Source organism: Phoenix dactylifera, chromosome 12 (genome assembly GCF_051530095.1).
Source record: "Phoenix dactylifera cultivar Ajwa chromosome 12, Ajwa_hap1_PhDact_Kaust_v1.1, whole genome shotgun sequence".
Taxonomy (NCBI): Eukaryota; Viridiplantae; Streptophyta; class Magnoliopsida; order Arecales; family Arecaceae; genus Phoenix; species Phoenix dactylifera.
The window spans coordinates 630,851-652,830 of record NC_143201.1 but is presented as its reverse complement, the minus strand read 5'-3'; the positions used below and the strand labels follow the sequence as shown (position 1 = coordinate 652,830).

The 21,980-nt window shown below is 43.3% G+C and overlaps 1 protein-coding gene across 11 annotated transcripts in view; it reads left to right on the top strand.

Moving 5' to 3' along the window:
• LOC103720906 (cycloartenol synthase-like) overlaps positions 1-21,980 on the top strand; it is a 63,736-nt gene that overhangs the window by 20,968 nt on the left and 20,788 nt on the right. For 3 of the 11 annotated variants that reach the window (XM_089926682.1, XM_088709021.2, XM_088709032.2), the window contains 12 exons: positions 2,641-2,826; positions 3,144-3,233; positions 3,336-3,530; positions 3,629-3,713; positions 5,024-5,190; positions 7,954-8,142; positions 8,372-8,560; positions 10,018-10,149; positions 10,278-10,400; positions 10,492-10,614; positions 10,679-10,777; positions 19,293-19,349. In XM_089926682.1, coding sequence (XP_089782808.1) covers positions 2,641-2,826; positions 3,144-3,233; positions 3,336-3,530; positions 3,629-3,713; positions 5,024-5,190; positions 7,954-8,142; positions 8,372-8,560; positions 10,018-10,149; positions 10,278-10,400; positions 10,492-10,614; positions 10,679-10,777; positions 19,293-19,349 — 1,635 coding nt within the window. The remainder of the gene's footprint in view (positions 1-2,640; positions 2,827-3,143; positions 3,234-3,335; positions 3,531-3,628; positions 3,714-5,023; positions 5,191-7,953; positions 8,143-8,371; positions 8,561-10,017; positions 10,150-10,277; positions 10,401-10,491; positions 10,615-10,678; positions 10,778-19,292; positions 19,350-21,980) is intronic. The other 8 variants (XM_089926680.1, XM_089926679.1, XM_089926686.1 and 5 more) reach the window with 6 other exon arrangements.

The following is a 21,980-nucleotide window of genomic DNA, read 5'->3' as shown; positions in this document are numbered from 1 at the left end:
AACTCTTGATTGCTTTGGGGAGGAGGAAGAATAAAAGCCTTGCAGCCTTTTCTTTTTCCTTTGTCTTGGAACCAAAAAGTGGAAGAAGGAAAGGATGCACACCTCCCTATATATTTTTTTTTCTTTGTCTCACGGCTGAAACCAAGTGGGGAGAGGTGCTGTTCACGGCTCAAAGGGAGAGGAGAGAATTTAAAGGGACCTGCATGCCCTCCCCTTTTGAATTATCTCTAAGCGTGAGCTCCTAATTTTTAGGAGCTCATGTTTATCTTTTTCTTTCCTTTGTGGCTGAAAAACCCAAAAGAGGGAGAGCCCTTGGCTGCCGTGATGCACTTGGGAATTATCTCAAGGAGGGCCGCAAGCCCTCCTTTTAAATTAATTCCTAGACTTGAGCTCCTAAATTTTAGGAGCTCAAGTTTATCTCCAAGAGAGGAGGGGCGTAGCCCCTCCTTTCTTTCATCACGCAAAGCCAAGGAGGGGCGTACGCCCCTCCCTCTTATCATCTCTTTCTCACGCCCCCACTTAATCAAATTAAGTGGGGGGGTTGGGTCACTTACAAGGCGGGTCTAATCCTCTTCCAAAGAGAATTGAGTGCACTAATTTTCTTTCCCTTCAAATTCTAATTTAATTAGGATTCAATTGAACCATGACTTAATTGAATTCTTCAATCCTAATCCAATTAGGAGTCATCTTAATTTATTAGATTAAAATTAATTAGGACTTAAGAAATCCGAATCCAATTAGGACTTTAATTTAATTTGATGTCCTAATCTAATTAGGACTCTAGGAATCCTACTCCAAGTAGGACTCGTATTTAATATGATCAAGTCCAATTAATTAAATCCAATTGATTCAATTAAATTGCAATCCAATTACAATTATTCCTTTTTCAACTTCCTAATTCTTAGTAGGTTACACCAATTATCAATCAAATTGATAATTATGAATTATTTGTGATTCCAAATCACAATTAAACTATCGGATCGGTCAATACCTCTAATGTGTGTGACCCCATAGGTTCTATTCTGTCTGGTAGTGAGATATATTATGATCTCTATCACAATATCATTGAAAACTTCTTTTAATGAGTTGAAATAATTTCAACTCAACTCACCAGGAATCATCGATCATCAAGATAGTCCCTATGAGTCTCACCATCCACCAGTGACACCTAGCAGCATGTAGTGGCAACCCAGCAGAATGGAATGATGAACCTCTAGGTGCAGTTATCGTATGATACAGTCCTTCTATCATGAATACCTACATGACGAAGGTAATGGATAACTCGTCAAACCCCATCGTCTGTCATATGTCTAGATTTATTCGATTTAAGTTCGAGAGTGAAAAACTCCTTTCCCACTGTTCATACTGCTCCGGCCGAGGTCTTACGAACTCTGTCTTATAAATCACATAGGATCACTCCTTATCTACTAAGGTCGATAGATTCCTTGTAGGTGCATATCCTACTCTTATAGTGAACCTACTGTAGCCAATCTACACCACAAGGATCTATATGGCTAAAAACCATGTATACGTGCAGTCAAACTACAACAACCTCACTGTAAATAGCCGAAGCACCGTAGGTCAAAGGATCAGTCACACTACTGCAACATCAAGTAAGTCATTGACGAGTGGATAGACATCCAAGTGACTTCTTGTCTTGGTCATGCTCAGTACCCTTGTTCTCTAACAAACACCTGCACTATCACTTCAGTGTCCCTACACTGTGGACTCGAGACTCGTCCATCTATAAGGAAAGTGATATGTGCACTGATCTCATCGGATCGATCATCGTCCTCGTGATGATCCATCGATCAGGAGCATTTAGAAATTAATCACCAATGACACATGGCTCAAATTCTCAACTCTTGAGAATATGCATCATCATCGTATTAATTTCTTGGACGATTCATAGACACATACACAATATGAATGAAAAAGATGCCCATTTATTAATCAATAATAATAAAGTCAAATATAAAACTATGTCCCAGAATTAATAATGTGTCAGCCAGATTGGCTTCTAGGGCATAAATCTAACAATTTGAAGGTTGAAAATTATTTGGTTATGTAAGCTAACGCTTGTAATTACATGACTGGATTTGGTTGTCTTGCATAATTTATGTCTAGGCCATTAAAAATCATTGCGAGGAAAGCATCTAGCATGCCCAGTACAGTTATTTTGGGAATCAAGTTGTTTCTGAAACTTTAGAAATTATTTTGAGATTTATGGGTTTTTCCCTACTATGATGCTTAACTGATGTTGAAATAATTATGTCAGAGATAGCTTTGGGACTTAAGGATTGATGATACGCAATCTTGCTCTGATGATTACACAAATTGCTACATTGTGACTCATTATGATAGTAGAATTTGCTAATACTCGCTTCAAGTCATCTATATATGCTAGTTCTGGAGCTAAAACTCTCTAACTGCTAGGATGTCTTCCATAATTAAAAATGCCAAATGATACTGCATTAGCATATAAGTTTGCCAGCTTTTGAATAGATAAGAATGACTCTGGAACTGCAGAGTTTGGACAGCAAAGTGTGTTCTGATGGAAAATGCCCCTCCACCTCTCTTCCGATCATCTCCTTTATTTGAAGGTAGTGATACTGTTCTTTTCTAACTTTCTTAATGCAGTTTGCAAAGGATAATCCACTTGAAATAAACCTCCCCAACATCAAGCTAGAAGACCATGACGATGTTACAGAAGAAGTTGTATTGACATCTGTAAGAAGGGCCATTAGCTGTTATTCTACTCTCCAAGCACATGATGGTCACTGGCCTGGGGACTTTGGCGGCCCAATGTTCCTTATGCCTGGCTTGGTATTTGCTCCCATCTGGAACATATTCAATCGTAATACTGTACAGTTGGTGTATGTTGATAGGCAGCATTGATACTTAATACTGCAGAATGAAGATTTTTGGATCATTTCTGTCTCTAACTTGAACATGCTGTTTCTGCATTATTCCTAAGTTACAGGCTGATGCCCTTCTGTCAACTTGTTTTAGGAAAAAGTAATACGAGAATATGCATTTCATTCATCTTGCTGAATTAGTTGATGGGGCGTAAAGGCATCATATTCCTACTTTTTTGTTGTATGATAACAATTGTTTTATGTGTTTGATTCATTGTGGTGCAGATTATAGTTTTATCCGTTACTGGGGCATTAAATACTGTTTTATCACCAGAGCACCAGCGGGAGATTTGCCGTTACCTCTACAATCATCAGGCATCCACAATTAGAAACCTCCTCAGTTTCGTCTAGCAGTTCTTTGTTACATAGAGGTTCTGAAGCTTCAATATATTGAAGACTTAATGAATTATATTGCAGAACAAAGATGGTGGCTGGGGTTTGCATATAGAAGGCCACAGCACCATGTTTGGTTCAGCCTTGACATATGTTTCATTGAGGTTGCTGGGTGAAGGACCTGATGATGGAGACGGGGCAATGCAAACAGCACGAACTTGGATTCTAGACCATGGTGGTGCGACGGCCATAACATCATGGGGAAAATTTTGGCTCTCTGTAATAAATCTGATCCTTTCATCCATCTAAATGACAAAGTTTGTGGTTGTCAGTTGTAAGGAGCAATTTTTGATGTCCTTGTGCTGAAATAATTGCAGGTACTTGGAGTGTTTGAATGGTATGGAAACAACCCACTACCCCCAGAGATGTGGTTACTCCCATATTTTCTGCCTGTTCATCCTGGTATTCTCTCTATCTCTCTAATTTCGCCCCCATCTGTTGGTAGTAGTTTTTTTTGTCTTTTTCATTTCTCCCGGAAGGGGTTATTGGTGATAATTTTGGATTAGTATTAGATTAGTATTATATGTATAGGAATCCAAAATAAGTAGTACATCTTGGCTTCTTTTTATCAACAAGAGAAGCCAGATTTCAGAAGAATTTTGTAGGCACAATCTCTCTTTTAGTGGCTATGAACTCGTTGATTGTACTTATTTTTGAACTTTGGCTGTTGAAGCCATTGCTTACCAATGTTGTAATATTTTAAGAGTTCTGATGCACTCCCAGAGAGAATGGGCACCTCTTCAAGTGTTCACTGTCTCAGTGAAGTGTAATTAGATTCACAAGTTTATTTCCTTTATGCACAATGAAGGTTGCTATGATACTATGTCATCTTTTAGAGCCGACAATCTTAAGATCATGCATTTTGTTTCAATGTTTGTGAGGCAGCTTATTAATTATCGAATTTACAAATATTCCATCATACAAATTGAGGACCAAAGGTGTTGATATTTACAACATGTTCCTTTGCTCTTTTGTCTACTTATATCTTCTGTTTGTTCTGATAGCTTATAGATCAGAACGAGCTTTTTCTTAAGTATGTTCCATAGGACACTGGCCATAGATCTAACAAAGTGGTTGGCGTGATATCTTGTCCAAAAGATCAAGTAAATTCAATAGAATTCACTTGAGTAAATATAGAAACCAGGAACATGTCATTAATTTTGATATATAAAGATATATCACAATTATTCTATAATTTTATGGGCCTTTAATGAATTTTCCATTCTTTGTAACTATTCTTTGATCAAATATATAACATTTAATATCTGTTTTTGAAGAAAGTGATTGACGAATCATTCTTTTTTTTTAACAAAAAGTCAGTAAATTTGTTTTCCTTTCCTTTGCATTCATAGTAAAGAATGCTGATTTGATATCCCTACATCTTTCAGAAAGTGTGGCCCCAAAAATAGCGGAATGGAGGATAAAGATTCATGTAGCCGATCCCAACTAGTTTGGGGTTAAGGCTTGGTTGAGTTGAGTTGAGTTTGCATTCATAGTGTTGTCTTCCCTAGTTAATACAAAAATGAGGCCTGCTACCTTAGATAATGCAGGCAAGAGTATTCATAATGGAAGGCATGCCTCTTGTTATATCTGTCCAAGGATTTTACTGTTATCCATGCATTGGGACCATTCCTTAGTGCAATATTAAATGCTGACTTGTTTAATTTTTGAATGCTTCAAGGTTTGCCATGTTAACTTCTCTTGCTTCACAGGACGAATGTGGTGTCACTGCCGGATGGTTTATTTGCCCATGTCCTATATATATGGAAAGAGGTTTGTGGGTCCAATTACACCTACAGTTTTATCACTGAGGAAGGAGCTATATGCTTGTCCCTATCAGCAAATAGATTGGAATCGGGCTCGAAATGAGTGTGCAAAGGTTGGTAGGATATGTGTTTAATAACATGTTTTCCTTGTGAAGTTAGATTTCTTATGTGTAGGCCGTGCCTTGTAGAATTCTGAATTCACTCAAGAAATTTAGTTGTATATGTGAAGGTAAAATTTTGAAGAGTTTAGCAGTTACATGTTTGTTTGTGGGCATTCCTCTTTCATCTATTTCAATATGTTCTAGTGGAAATTTAAGAAGATTGTGAAACTTTTAGACAGTCTACTTGAAAAAATATAAAGGGATATAAGGAAATTTTGAAAAAAATTAAGAAGGGCTGTGTTAAGATTTGGAAACATGCATACTGCAATGATCTCTTTTTTTTTCTTTTTTGGAAACATGCGTGCTGCAATGATCTTTGTTTTTTCCTTTTGTGTATGGGTGTATATTACTCAATTACCTTTGCTTAGCTTGTCATAATAGGATAAATGAACCTGTCCCTTTTATATATTTTACTCAATAAATGTGATAGATGTATGGAGATCAGACACTATTTCTTTTACAACATAATACTTGAACTTGATATAGTTGTTGAGTAATGCCTCAAACAGCTTCGTGCCCATCCTAAATATAGGAGCTCTCTCGTGTTCTTCATCATCTATTTAGCCACAAACTTTTATGTATGTTGCAGCCAATTGATGTCCTCATTTGTTAGGATAAGTTTGAAGTGGCATGCAAGAAAGAACTTATGCTCATAACCAAGGTCTGCTGGAGTGTTCTTGAATTAGGACAAATATGCCCAGAATTTGATTGTTTTAGCTGGTCTTCAGGATACTTCTTCAGTGGATACTCCACTGGAAGTGAATGTTAAGTATTACTGAGAGGAGGGTGATCTCCTTTCTGATCCTACGCTTTATCGTCATTTAGTTGGGAGCTTAGTCTACCTGACTATCACTCGACCTGATATTTCCTTTGCAGTTCGGTAGGTCAGTCAGTTTATGCAATCTCCACGGCATCTTCACCTGGCTGATGTCCGTCGCATCATTAGGTATATTCAGGGATCTCCTAACTGTGGTTTGTTCTTTCCCATCGGTTCGCCTATTCATCTTGTTGCCTATAGTGATGCTGATTGGGCGGGTTGTTCTGATACATGTCGTTCCATTACTGGTTGGTGTATATTTCTTGGGGATGCATTAATCTCTTGGAAGAGTAAGAAACAAGATCAGGTTTCTAAGTCTTTGACTGAGTTTGAATACCGTGCCATGTCTGCTGCCTGCTCGAAAATCATTTGGCTTCGCAGGCTGCTGGCTGAACTTGGATTTTCTCAACATCATCCTACTCTTCATGCTGACAATACTAGTGCCATTCAGATTGCTGCTAATCCTGTCTATCATGAGCGCACCAAGCATGTCGAAGTGGATTGTCATTCTATTAGAGAGGCGGTTGACACTCGTGTTATATCTCTTCCTCATTTCTCTACAGATCTTTAAGTGGCTCATGTGTTTACCAAGGCCATGACCCGACAGCGTCATCAATTTTTTGTTGGCAAATTGATGCTTATTGATTGCCCAACATCAATTTGAGGGGGGATGTCAGTCAGATAGGTGTGAGCTGGGTTTCTATATTTAGATAGATTCTGTAGCTATCTGATTGCTAACAATCAGGCGCATATTACGTTATAATAGCTCCTGTACATATTGTGTATTGGTTTCCATATTTAGATAGATTTTGTAGCTGTCTGATTGTTAACAATCAGGCGCATATTATTCCATATTTAGACAAATTCTGTAGCTATCTAATTGCTAACAATCAGGCGTGTATTGATAGATATTTTTCTATTAATGAGAAACGACTCTCACAAGTGGGGGATTCGATGCAATCTTGACAGGTTGTATGTAAATAACCTACAGGATGAGGTGACCGTTGAAATTTGTGCCCATGTAGGTCAGGCTTGACATATCGTACCAACACTCAATATGAAATAACATGCCATGCTATATTGGCTCTCAATTTTATTTGCATGCAAGCTGTTTTTAGTTATTTTTAATGAGAAATTTACAAGTTAAGAGCACTCAATTTGTTTTTAATATCTCAACATCCAATAATCTTGCATCCTAAATTAATCTAAAGGTGTGAGTTGTTGCTTATAAAAGGTCTTCAATATTTCCATAGCACTATCAAATGAAATCTAGCTCACAAGCTAATATGAATTAACATGATTTCGGATCAAAGAAAAAAACAAGAAAGAAAAATCTCATTAGAGCAAAACTTAAGAAACCATGTTGTTACTTAAGGATATTAAAATGCAATATGTGAGAATAATTCACATGGATGAATGATGCAGTGAAGGATTTGAATTAACCTCGTCTACAAGTTTTAGATTCCTAGATCATATACACAACTTTTTCTGTCCTTGGTATGAGTAGTTCAGGTAGAAAATTTCTAATGCCATCTATGATGAATGTCTTGGCTGGGGACCCGGAGTTGCATGTTTACCAAGATGTTGTCATTTAGGCTTAATGTTTGAAACTAATAGTGTGCCTTGAGTCAATGTTGTTTAGATAGAACGCAATTATTTTTATGTTGCAATTTGTAATTCCATCAATAGGACTATGGAACACTTGCAGTTTGGCCTTGTTGTGTCACTTTGCCAAGGAGGCTTTGCTTGAAACACTTCACCAGTTCATAGATTTCACATCAGATTGAGAGTTGGTTGGCAAAATTCTTAAAGTTGATGAAACATATCTTGACCTTTGAAAGCTCGTAAACATGGGCTAATGCTTATTTTTTGAGGTATTTACTTTTTTCTTATTTTAGGAAGATTTGTACTATCCCCACCCGCTGATACAGGACATAATTTGGGCTTCACTTCATAAAGTTGTAGAACCTGTTCTAATGCATTCGCCTGGGAGCATGTTGAGAGAGAAGGCTTTGCATATTGTGATGCAACATATTCATTATGAAGATGAGAGTACTCGATATATTTGTATTGGTCCTGTTAACAAGGTAAGCATGAAAGTTTCTGCTTGCATCTTTAACTTGTAGATTTAAGAGTTGATTGTTGTGTTCTATTTATAGGTGGTGGCGTATGAGACTTGAAATTCATTATCGGGTTATTAAGAAAATAATTATATGCTAATTTTTGTCATCGTATATGAAATGATTCTTTTATGCATGCTGATAAATTTAGGATTTAACACAAACACATATGTGACCAGATCTTGGTATAGTGCAGGGGGCTTTCTATTACGAGCAAGGTTCATCGTCTCGGTACCGGACCCTATACCGGTGCCACACTGGCGCCGTATCGGTACAATACGGTATGGGGTCTTTTCGGTGTATCGAGTGTCAAGACCCCTCTCGTATCAGTACCAGTACCAAACCGGTATGGTGCGGCGCGAGGTGTACCGTTCGGTTCGGCCCGGTACGGCGAACTTTGATCACAATTACCTTCGTACTGTCAGCTTGACTCAGCTATATATGTGGATTTTAAGTTGAACTGTCTTATTCTTCTACTGCTCTATGACCTCAAATTCTTCCGTGTTGGTGTTTTTTCCTTTATTATCAACTCATTAACTGAGGTATCGGAAGACAATCAACTCCTGCATCCTTAATGACAAGAACTCATTCAACTGTGCTAATATATAATGAACCATGATAATGTTCTTTGCTAGTTCAATTATATAGTGGATCCTTACCTAAACTTTTCCCTTTCATATACTTATTTTACATTCCATACTTGTTCATTTAAACTGTTGTAACCATGGGACTCATAAAATTTATAATATTCTCTTGGATTTTAGATGTTCTCTTGTGAACTTTAAATTTTCTATACTCTCAGAATATTCATTATTCATTCCTTTTTTTCGTAGTTGAGCCCAAATAGGTCTAGATATGAGGCCTTCAGGCCATTACTCCATCCATCAAATGCATAAATTGACCGTCCACTAGACCAGGCCATGTTATCCGGACATTACAAGTCTAATCAGCACTTGACGCTCTATCTGCTGATGATATGTCTGACCATGAAATTGTGCCACCACCAACTTCTTATGCTTCATCATGCCATCCTTTGCTATCATTCTATGCCTATCCTGCACTAATATTTTGCCCCATTGTCATCTGAGACCATCCCACGTGCATCACACAATGATCCCGTGCTCTGTCTTGCCCATCTTGTGTCTTTTTGTATGGGCATTCTAAAATTTCAAAACCATCTTCAACTTCACAAACACTATCTAAGGAGTTGCACCTGCCTCCAACTTCTCTTAGTGCTCTTATGCAAGTACATTCATCAATCTGATCTAAATTTTTATGGAAGGAAAAATCTGAAATATGATTGTATAATTTTTATGCCTTTTTGGCTTTTGATAGTAAATTTCATAATCAACTCATGGCCTTTGAGTTGAATTCACAGCCCATAGCATAGTTGAGTTACAGGGTTACCTGCAACCTCATGGTCATGGAGTAGATGCCAGCTAATGCATCATGACAAAGAGTTAATTTAATTCCTATAGATGCAAATAACTTGGGCATGTCTGAGTCAGGCTTGTTTTTGACTTGACATGTGGTTAAACTATAAAGTTTTGACTTACATCCTAGTAAGTTATTATTCGCTCTGAGAATCTTGGAGCTGTGTGCCTCACATCCTAGAAACAGTTATCAGTTGTATGTTGATGCTTCATTATCAGGCTTTTGATCATATGGCATCCTAGAATTGTTCCTGAGTTTGCTAAAGACTCTGTGTTTAATATAAATCATTAGCTATATCAGTGGGAAATTACAATCTATTTAGTGTTTTTCATGTTGTGTTTTCTTTTATCCATATCATGTGGTTATTGTAGCTCCAAGTTCTCGTTGCCTGAACTTTAATATATGCAGGTACTAAATATGCTTTCCTGCTGGATTGAAGATCCAAATTCAGAAGCATTCAAGTTGCACCTTCCAAGAGTCTATGATTATTTGTGGATTGCAGAAGATGGCATGAAAATGCAGGTTTTAAGATACTATCAAGTGCATTCTCCTTCTATTTGTGCTCATTGGCATCCTTCTTGGTGTCTGCAAGATTTGACTGTACATTGTATCTCCAAGAGCATTGTCTAAGCAGTCAATATTTGTTAAATCTCGTTTGCAAAATGCAGGGTTATAATGGCAGCCAATTGTGGGATACAGCTTTCACAGTTCAAGCAATTATCTCAACTGACCTTTCTGAAGAATATGGTCCTACTCTTAAGCGGGCACATGACTACATAAAAGACTCACAGGTTTATACTCTTTAGCAGAATGCCTCTTTTTGATGTGCCTGTTACACTTTCACCAATAATTTTGTATTTGTATTATTCCACATTTTTGAAGGTTCTTGAAGATTGCCCTGGTGATCTTAGTTTCTGGCATCGCCACATCTCTAAAGGTGGATGGACCTTTTGTACAGCAGATCATGGATGGCCCGTATCAGATTGCACAGCAGAAGGATTGATGGTACATCTGACATGTATTGCTTCTGTTGATGCTATTCTTGTTTATACCTTTCCTTCTTCTGCAGGCTTCAGTATTGTTGTCGAAGATCTCTCCAGAAATCGTTGGTGAACCATTATGTGCAGGGCGGATTTATGATGCTGTTAATGTCATTCTTTCCCTTATGGTAACTTGGCCATGAATTGGATATAAATATACTGTAGTATGTTGCATTTCCACCTGCAGAAGCATTGTTCAAGAATTGTAATGTATATATATGTCGATGGCGCACCAAACTGTGCAAGATTTCTCCACTCCAGACCTTGATATATTCATAAAATTAAATAATCTTCAAAGTTACATGTATAATGCAAAAAGTCAAAACCACGTAAATAAGAATTTTATTTTAATATTAGGTTTAGTTGTAATCTGTCTGTACCATAATTCAAAGAGCATTTAAATAATAGTTTTGCTGAATATGGTGTCGTTGGCTTATATATATGCCTAATTCTTAAGACCAAACCTATATAATTTACGAACTCATAGAATATGAGTGGATTGTGCCAACAAATTGGCATGAAATTCCAAGCGTGAAATGTATAGGCTTGGGCTGAGAAGTTAGGCTTGTTGACACAGCTTGAATTAATCAACTTGGCCTGAACTATATTCAAGATGGATTCAGGCTTTGTCATGGAAATGTGTGCATCTATACATTTATAGACTCCGCATCTTCAAAAGTTATCTTAAACATGTGCTTCTGCATATCCTTGCTCACTGATGGGGGGCAAAATGGATCGTCCTACCCTAGACTATCCCATTCCAGCCAAACAGACCTCAGCGCCGAGCAGGCCAGACCTCGGTCACGTTGAGAGCCAGTCCGATCTCGGACCTCGCCAAAGGCTAAGCCAACCTCGGCCAAATCTCTTCACTGCCATACCCTGCAGGACCGACCAAGAGCCGAAGAGGCTCCGTCGACCGCAAGTAACATAATGATGTCCCGAGCCCGAGCTCGGGGCGCTCTGCAGGTTCGACCAAGAGCCAAAGAGGCCCTGTCGACTGCAGGTAACATAATGACGTCCCGGGCCCGAGCTCAGGGCGCCCTGCATGACTGACCAAGAGCCGAAGAGGCCCTGTCGACCGCAGATAACATAATAACGTCCTGGGCTCAAGCTCGGGGCGCCCTGCAGGATCGACCAAGAGCTGAAGAGGCCCCGTCAACCGCAGGTATGTACAATGACGCCCCTCGGGCTCGGGACGCCCTGCAGGATCGACCAAGAGCCGAAGAGGCCCCGTCGACCGCAGGTAACATAATGACGTCCCGGGCCTGAGCTCGGGGCGCCTTACAGGACCGACCAGGAGCCGAAGAGGCCCCATCGACCGCAGGTAACATAATGACATCCCGGGCCCAAGCTCGAGGCATCCTACCGAGCAGACCTTAGAGTCCGTTGAGCCGACCTCATCAAACATGCTGCAGCCCCCAAGTTGGCCCGACCTCAGTGCTCACCGAACTGACTTCACCAAATATATGCTGCGGCCTCCAAGCGAGTCCGACCTTGCCTACGGCCGCATCCACGCGCGGACCCATACGTACGCCTACGCGCGCACACGTGGCCGTACATTACAACCTCATCGCGCCATGCTTTACTTGCTGGCCACTCTACGACCTATCGACCAAGGGCCATACCTTGCCACCTTTGTCAATGCAATGCCATTCACAAGAACGGCCCACACTATGTGTCTCAAGCGAGCCCTGGCTGCACGCCACCTGCTAAGACCATCTCCTCCCATGATGAGGATGGGCCATACCTCCACCACCTGGGCACCTTTGCTGGAACTATAAATAGCCCACATCAGGTAACGCTTGAGGACTTTTGGACCAATTAAGATCCACTCTAACTTAAGCATCGGAGGGCCCTCACCGGAATCCACAGATGAGGCTTTGTGCAGGTAGCCGGCGCACGGGAGGTGATATCCTTTCTCTGTCTCGACCGGCAGCTCCTCCGACTCCTCCGGCGTGGTCACCCTCAGGCCAGATTTCAACCACAACATCTGGCGCTAGAATGAGGGCCTGAGTCGTGATCATGAGGTTGAGAAGCCACGGAGCTTCAAATGCATCGAGGCGCCGGGTACCAACTCCTGGCAACTCGCTTCAAAGTCCACCCCCTAGCCGGCGTCAGCACCGGACCTCAAACTCCCTCTTCGCCATCAAGCAGGAGGGAGAATCCTTAAAAGATTATATTGATCGCTTTACCTTGGCTACATGGGAGGTTCACGATCTTGACCAGTTCATTGCTATATCGGCATTGAAGACTGGAGCTCGGTCCTACAAGCTTCTCTTCTCCATCGAGAAAAATTTTTCTGCCAACTTTGTGGAGATGTTGGCCCGACTTGGAAGTATGCCAAGGCTGAGGAAGCCATGACCTCGCGGCGGAAAGCGATCGAGCAGCCTTCCAAGATGCAGAAGAAATGCCACGAGGAGCGCTCCCGACCAAGGAGCAGATCCCCGGCACGAGAAAAACCCTCTCCGGCTAAAGAGCCCGGCTCGCCCAAGGTCTCCCCTCCAAAAGCTCGGTAAATACACTTCCCTTCGGAAGTTTGGAAAGTACACTCCCCTTACATCCACCCGAGCAGAGATCCTCATGGAGATCGAGGATTGGGGCTACCTCCAGCCCCCACCAAGGATGCGATCGTCAGAGTCGCAGAAGTGCTCGAACAAGTACTGCTGCTTCCACAAAGATGATGGCCATGATACAGAGGACTGCTACCAGCTTCGTGATGAGATTGAGGCACTCATCTGTCGAGGTCGGTTTGTCCAGAACCGACCTAAAAGGAAGGTGCCCAAGGAACAGGATCTCGAGCCGTCCGAGGAGTAGAATAACAACCGATCTGTTGCTGGCATTATCCATACCATCGGAGGAGGGCAACAAGAGGCGCCTGAGGTGTCAAGATGGAGAGGATCTCAAAGCGTCTTGGGCCCGAGCTCGGGGCGCCCTGCAGAGTTGACCAAGAGCCGAAGAGGCCCTATCGACCGTTCACAGGACATGACGTCCTGAGCCCGAGCTCGGGGCGCTCTGCAGAGTTGACCAAGAGCCGAAGAGGCTCCGTCGACCGTTTGCAGGACATAACATCCCGGGCCCGAGCTCGGGGTGCCCTGCAGAGTCGGCCAAGAGCCGAAGAGGCCCCGCTGACCGTTCGTAGGACATGATGTCCCGGCTCGAGCTCGGGGCGCCGTGCAGAGTCAGCCAAGAGCCAAAGAGGCCCCGCAGACCGTTCGCAGGATATGACGTCCCGGGCCCGAGCTTGGGGTGCCTTGCAGAATCGGCCAAGAGCCAGAGGCCATGCCGACCGTTTGCAGAACATGACGTCTCGGGCCCAAGCTCGAGGTGCCCTGCAGAGTCGGCCAAAAGCCCGTCGATCGTTCGCAGGCATCCACAATGACGCCCTCGATCCGAGCTTGGGGCATCCTGATGTGACGACCGCGAGCCAACGAGACTACCTCGACCTCGGAAAAAATCTGAGGGCGACCCAACCTTAGATTGAGCGCCCCAATTAAAGCCTACAAAAATCTAGAAGGCAAGAAGGCATCAAAGCCCATGACGATCTCCCATCCAAGAGGCACCCTGACAGACTACAGTGTGAAAGTCACAAGGGGCCCCGAGCTCAGTTCTCGCGAAAAGGTCCGAAGCAGACCTGATGCCTGACCTGGACGCCTAAAGTGCGCCAGCGGACGGGCTCGGGAGCAGTGAGCTCTCCACCAACTTTGCAAGGCTGTCTAAGTTGGGAATGAACTCCGAGCACGGTGACGGCCAAAGTTATCTGGTTATGTGAAAGTCAGGCCAGCATCTAAGTTACGCTGTTCGGATTTTATTAGCCGAACATAAAGATCCAACACAAGACACATAGCAAGACGAGCTCAAATACTTCGTCAGATTTCAAAATGCAAAGTGTTGGAGAAAATGTACTTCATTAATATTGAAAGGCCAAAGGTCGAGTACAATAAGAGCCGACCTTGAGGTCAGACTGAATACAGAATGGTCAACTATAGAAAGGCCTAAATGGCCGACCTTACAAGAATAAAAAAGAAGAAAATACAAGCAGAAGGGAGAGGGCTTAGTCAGCTTGAGCGGCAACTTCAGCCTCAGTCCCGGCCTCGGCAGCGACCTCAGTACTGTCCGCGTTGGCGACGAGTTCGCACGCCTTAGCGAGCTCGCTTACTTCAGCTGCGATCGTTGCTTCGGTGGCCCTGGACAAGCATGGGTGAAGACTACTGAAGTCGACCTCGGGGCAAAGCCTCTGAGCCAGATCACGGTAGTTTTAAAAATTCCGGATCAGGGCATCAGTCACCCCCTCCGCCAACTCGTCTATGTATTCTTCGGACTGGCGAAAATTCTAGACGGCCTCCCGGACTTGCTCCTCAGCGAGCCTTTCGAACCGCTCGGCCCTCAGCCTCAGAACTTCGGCTTCGTGCCTCGGGCTGCCCAGTGCAGTTTCTAGCTCGGAGATGCGGCCTTCGGCGGTCAAACAAGCTCGGGCGTGCTCGACCTCCATTTTTTGGATTTGGGCCAGTCTGGTTTCGATCAGAGCTTTGGCCACCCTTGCCTTCTTCTCGGCCTTTTGTTGCCGCTGCTCGGCAGCCGCCGCCCTCTGCTCAGCCTCCTGCTGCCGCTGCTCGGCAGCCGTCGCCCGTTCCTCGGCCCCTTGCCGTTGTTGCTTGGCAGCCATCGCCCGGGCCACGGCCTCCTGTCTCAGCCGCTCTGCGAACTCCAACCTCGCCTGAAGCGACCTTATCTCTCCCCGAAAGTTGGATGCGCCAGATGCCAGCATGTCGACTATGTAAAGAAACTAGCACAAGAGACAATATGTTAGCCGGGGTCGAGCACTTAGAGAAAATATAAAAAGCAAAAGTGGGACATCACTTACCATGATGCTGGCGAAATAGGCCTCACCGACGAACTCGTCGAAACCCAGCTCGTCCAGCCGAGCTTGGTCGCCCGGAAGCGTGGAGCAGCGGACGAGCTCGCGAGCCACATCGCTAGACTCAAGGGCCATATCGTCCTCGAATAGATGACACTCAGGCCGGAATCGCCTTCTTCCGGGCTCGGAGGGAGCGAGGTCGACCCCCGAAAAGGTCAGGACCCCAGCAGAGTCGGGACCCGATTCGCGCAGTCGGATGGCCTTGCGGGCCCTCCGAGCTCTGCCGCCAAGCACTGCCGCCGCTAGCTCTATTGTGCCCCCTTCTGCAGTCGGTGGGGGCAACTCGGCCTTAGCTAGTAGGCCCTGCTCGGGCCCAGGCCGACCAAGTTCAGCAACAACAACTTGAGCGGGCTCGCCCCGTGCGGCATCGGATGATGATGCTGCCCTCGGTTTCTTCGACTTCCGCTCAACCGAGCTCCATCCGAGGCGGCTGGCCTCTTGTGGTATATGGCCTTTAGAGTCTCGTCGCTGAAGATCATCCCTACAATTTCTGACAACAAGAGCCTTAACGAGAATCAAATATGAAAAAAGAAAAAAAAAGGGGGAAGGAAAATGATTGCATCGCCCTTACCCTCGGGATGAGCCGAGCTCAGGTCGACATTCAGTAAAGCTTCCTCGTTGAGCAAGTTGGAAAGCTTCAGGGCCCCTCCGAGTTCGAGCAGCTTGTCTAAAATCTCTTGCTCGGACCGCGATAACTTGGACAATTTATTATTTATTGTGGCCTGCGGCGAGCCCTAGGCCGGGTCAAACCCCCACGACCGCTCAGAGGAGAGAAAGAAGAATTTGTCATTCCACCCACGAATGGAGGAAGGAGCACCTCGGAAGAGGGTATGGCCTCTCCGAAAAGAGAAGTACCACCACCCTTTGTCTGCAGAGTAAGCTTTCAACACAAAGCAGCCCCGAAATACATCTACCGAGGTCGCAAGACCGTGGGCAAGGTAGAGGGCGAGGAAGCCGATAATCATTCTCCAAGAGTTTGGAGCGAGCTACGCAGGGACAAGGCGATAAGTCGCCAGCAGCTCGTTCACGAATCCGTGAAGAGGGAACCTCAACCCCGCTCGGAGTGTCTCTACATACACCCCGATCCAACCTCTGAGAGGGTCGGTCACCGGAGCTCCGGGCATCAGGAGCTCAAGAGTAAACTCGCATGGGAAGAAGAACCAAGCCCGAATCAGGCCCAGCTCTTCGGTCATGTTCGAGCCAACTCCGCTTGGACCATATTCCACCTCGAGCTTGACCTCCTCTGCATCCGAAGAAGCCCGAGCTCGGGATGGACCCGTGCTAAGCACGAGGGCTCTTCCAGGCGATCTCATTGCCTTACAGAATATCAAAGAAAAAGGAAAAAAGAGGACAACTCTCCGAGTGACCGAGAAGGAAAAGAGCATATAACCGAGACTCCGCCGGAGAAGACAATCGGAGAAAGAAGGGAATCTGCCGCGAAATACTTCGGAAAGCTCCCAGAAAGCTCGAGGACAACAGAGATGGCGGCCGGGAAGAAGAAGGATGGAGGCGAGAGAGATCAAATAAGAGCCCTAGGGTCTCTCCAAGGCCTTATATGGCCTATCCCAACGGCTTCGATCGGCTAACTCGAGCAGCCAAGCAGCCGGATCTCGCCATGTGGCAGGCCTAGAAGTTTCCTCAGCAAATCTTTCCGAATCACAGTACTAAAAACCGATCATCATGGTGGCCGCCTCGGAGGATGGGGTATTAATGATTAGCTCCTCGCATTTCATCAGGTGACACCGACGAATCATTAATGATTGGCCCTTCGCGTTCTACAAGGCAACGCCTCGAAAGGAAGCGCGCACGCAACACATTAAAGTGCTCCCGTGGCCGTTTTCGCTTCGAATGATGACATGGCAGCTTAAGCCACTCAAGCTTGGCTCAGAAAGCCCGGCTTGAAGCCATCAGCTCCAATAATAGACCAAGTGTACCTTGCTCGGCGCGTACATCTTCACAAGTGTCTGGCTACAGTGCAGGACGATCAACAGCTCGACTATTTTCTTCGCCCGAGCCAAAAGACGACTCAGACTCGAAAGTCGAGCGGCAAATGATGGGGGGCAAAATGGATCGTCCTACCCCAGACCACCCCATTCTAGCCAAACAGACCTCAGCGCCGAGCAGGCCAGACCTCGGTCATGCTGAGAGCCAGTCCGACCTCAAACCTCGCCGAAGGCCAAGCCGATCTCGGCCAGATCTCTTCGCTGCCATGCCCTGCAAGACCGACCAAGAGTCGAAAAGGCGCCGTCGACCGCAGGTAACATAATGACGTCTTGGGCTCGAGCTTGAGGCGCCCTGTTGGACTGACCAAGAGCCGAAGAGGCTCCGTCGACCGAAGGTAACATAATAACATCCCGGGCTCGAGCTCGAGGCACCCTGCTGGACTGACCAAGAGTCGAAGAGGCTTCGTTGACCGAATGTAACATAATGACATTCCGGGCCCGAGCTCGGGGCGCCTTGCAGGATCGACCAAGAGCCGAAGAGGCTCCGTCGACCGCAGGTAACATAATGACGTCTCGGGCCCGAGCTCGGGGCGCCCTGCAAGATCGACCAAGAGCCGAAGAGGCCCTGTCGACCGCAGGTAACATAATGACGTCTCGGGCCTGAGCTCGGGGCGCCCTGCAGGACCGACCAAAAGCCGAAGAGGCCCCATCGACCGCGAGTAACATAATAATGTTCTGGAACCGAGCTCGGGGCACCATACCGAGCAAACCTCAGAATCGAGGAGGCTAGGCCGACTTTAGAGTCCGCCGAGTCGACCTCACCAAACATGTCGCGGCCCCCAAGTCGGCCCGACCTCAGTGCTCACCGAGCTGACTTCACCAAGTATATGCTGCGGCCTCCAAGCGAGTCTGACCTCGCCTACGGCCGCATCCACTCGCGCGCCTACGCCCACCCACGTGGCCATACATTACAACCTCACGCGCCATGCTTTGCTTGCTGGCTACTTCACGACCTGTCGACCAGGGGCCATGCCTTGCTGCCAAGGGCCATACCCTGCCATCTCTGTCAGCGCCATGCCATTCATAAGAATGGCCCACACCGTATGCCTCAAGCGAGCTCTGGCTGCACGCCACCTGGCCAAGACCATCTCCTCTCATGATGAGGATGGGCCATGCCTCCGCCACCTGGGCATCTTTGCTGGGACTATAAATAGCCCACATCAGGTAACGCCTGAGGACTTTTGGACCAACTAAGATCCACTCTCTAACTTAAGCATCGGAGGGCCCTCACCGGAATCCACCGGTGAGGTTTTGTGCAGGTACGCCGGCGCACGGGAGGTGACATTCTTTCTCCGTCTCGACTGGCAGCTTCTCCGACTCCTCCGGCGTGGTCACCCTCGGGCCAGATTTCAACCACAACACTCGCATACATGCATGTCTGTGCATTTGTGTTGCTTGCGGATGCATGCAAGTTGGGTTAGGCCAAATCCTGGCCTGAATAAGACTTGGGAACCTCTTGAGCTGAAGCACCATCAAACTCAATAGTATATGAACTGTGACCGCCTTATTAAGCATGCGTTTTTGGCCCTGGGCTGGGAATGAGCCAAGGCATGCCTTCTCTGAGGCCCTTTTTAGCCTATCAATGCTTGTTCTCATAAACATTGTTCTTTTTACTAGTATTTTCTACTTGAGGCTTTCGTTAATATTTGTGCATATCTGCTAGTCTTTTACTATATGCAACAAATCCCTGGTTTTTTGTGTTATCCTTTGTTGGTCTCTTTGTAGAACAGAGATGGTGGTTTTGCAGCTTATGAGCTTACAAGATCCTATGCTTGGTTGGAGGTGAGTACTTGTAAATGTATATTTCCTTGTTTACAGTTTCTCCATGGCATTTTTATCTTTACTTATTTTTGAACTGAGAAGATGTATTTGTGTATAATCCCCTAATTCCTTTTCAGCTTCTTGGAAATTTATTCAGATAAAAGTATTTGCCTTGCGCATTTGCATGGCTTCCTCTTGTATCTATGCAACCGGTGAATAAGAAAGCACCCTTAATTTTATAGTCAAGTTTGTGAGGTCTTTTCCTTTTTCAGGGTATCTTTTTGAAGCTAGTACTTTTGATACTCTAGATTGCATCTCCAGATAAAGGCAGACCATACTGATGAATGTTACTTTTTAGAGAATATATTAGAAAGCTTCATGTTTTTATTAAGATTATCGAATGAATTTGTAAATTTCATAGTTTGTTCCACTACTGCTGCAAATCCAAAATCTCTTTGAGTCTTTGACAATGTCTTAAAACAGTAGGCATGTTGATCCTCAAGCTACACTGCAGTTCCAGATTGAGCTCGGTTCTATTGATAACAAATGCAGTTTCTTGCTGAACCCAGACTTGTTGTATGAGATTGATTAATAACCTAGAAACATTTTCCTGATGTTTTTTTGACCAGTTTCTTGTGCAGAGGCTGTCAATCAGTTTTGTTTTAAATACACTCTTGGTGGGTCAGTCTATGAATATGTTTGAGTCTTCAATTATGCTTATTTGTCTATCTAGATATTGAAGGTGAACTATTAAAATTTTGTTATCCCGGCGATTTCATGAATTCCCTATGAACCATAAACTCGTGGTTTGAACAAAATCACATGAAGTCCTCCTTGCAAAAAGTACAGAAAAAGTGAGCTTCAAGAATTTATGAAGGATAGATGATGTAGTTAATTATAAAAGCATAGAGGTGCCAAGGGTGGTGTTACATCCAACAAGAAGACCAGCAATATTTATCCAAATGAGATGGTGCAAATCCAGGACACCCTTAATGGAGATGAATTGTGAAAGTGATTTGGACAACCATGATTTAGTTATGAAAGTGGCATTCTGTTTTTGTGTAAGTTGTGTTGTTTGTTATCAGTTAAGGTAGAGATTGTTGATTACACATACGTGGTGCTTTCTGCACCAAGTTTCCGTTATTATTGGCTTGACTACTAGAATGATAAACATTTGGTGGCATAGGGTAAGATTTTTTTTTTTTTAATCATTTTTCAAATTGTTAGTAAAATGCAATATAGAAGTGTGATAAATTGTATTTAAAACATTATGTAGGTTTGTCAAAACCCTCATGGTGCCATTACGATATTGTAACAGCTGTTAGGAAAACATATTATTTGGAAAAATAAAGAATCATATTAAATAAGAGGCCTACTTATAAGCCGAGCCTCATTGAGTATCAATACAGAATTACAGATTATTATCATTGTGCTAATATTGAGTATATATTAAGCTTATTTAGCATATCACAAAATCTATATCATAATATAGATAGGACTATGACAAATAAATATGTTTTTTTCTTTTATTTTAGTAAGTTTTTCTTACCAATAATACTAATACTAATATGATTAATATTGTTGCTAAGCTTTGATCTTGTTTCATGCTATTTAAAATAATTTTTTGATATTAATATTATGATATACTATCACTATAAATTTTTTTAATAATATGTGTATATCTATCGTTACAGTAAAATAATATATTATTATAAAATAATAAGATCATGATCGGACCTACGTATAATAAGAAATAGAAAAGTATTGCATCTAGGGGATATTTAAATGCAATATAGTGGGATCTTTGGTGAGTCTGCTTTACTTTTAAGTAAGATCATGATCAGAAAAATATAATAGAAATTAATAAAATATTAGTTTAATATAATGATCCATGCAGGATATGGGCAAGGTACAATACTGAGAAAAAGTGTTTTTCATTAATATTAACATACATTATGCAAATATGATTATTAATAATGTCATTAATTTCTACATTTATTTAGTAGTACTAATGAAAGGTTCTTTATTTAATATGGTTTAATAAGCTCATAAGTTTCTTATTAATGATATTATATTTTTATATTTTGATAAAAAATTGTATTAAATAAGAGCCCTACTTATTATCCAAAATAAAGAGATCTATTAATAACATTATTAATTTGGGTGTCCACGTGGTGAATGGAGAGCTATGCACAGGTAGAGCCTCCATGGACTATATATATATTAGATTTGTTTTTTCGTGATTATACTTGAATTATTTAACAATTGAAATATTAAAATTGTACAAATCACATCTCTTTTGCTCGCTTACGAAAATGCTTTAAAAAAGTTCCCCCTTGATGACTAGGATATCAATGCCAGACATTTCCGTCCCATAGTATGCCAAAACAATGAAATCTTTAATTTCAAATTACCGCCTACCTACTTCTAGTATTTCCATGCAATTTTTCATAATAGCTGCTGGAAGCAATAGGTATCTTTTTCTGTCTAATCATCCACCCATTTTCATTATTCTCAATCACTTTCTGATTTTGGTTAAACTCTCTTGGTTTCTCAAGCATTATAGTTCTTGAGCAGTGGACCTAACCTCATGTATGTCCTTAACAATAAAGAAGCAGCCAGTATATACCTCAACTACGTTACAAAAAAATT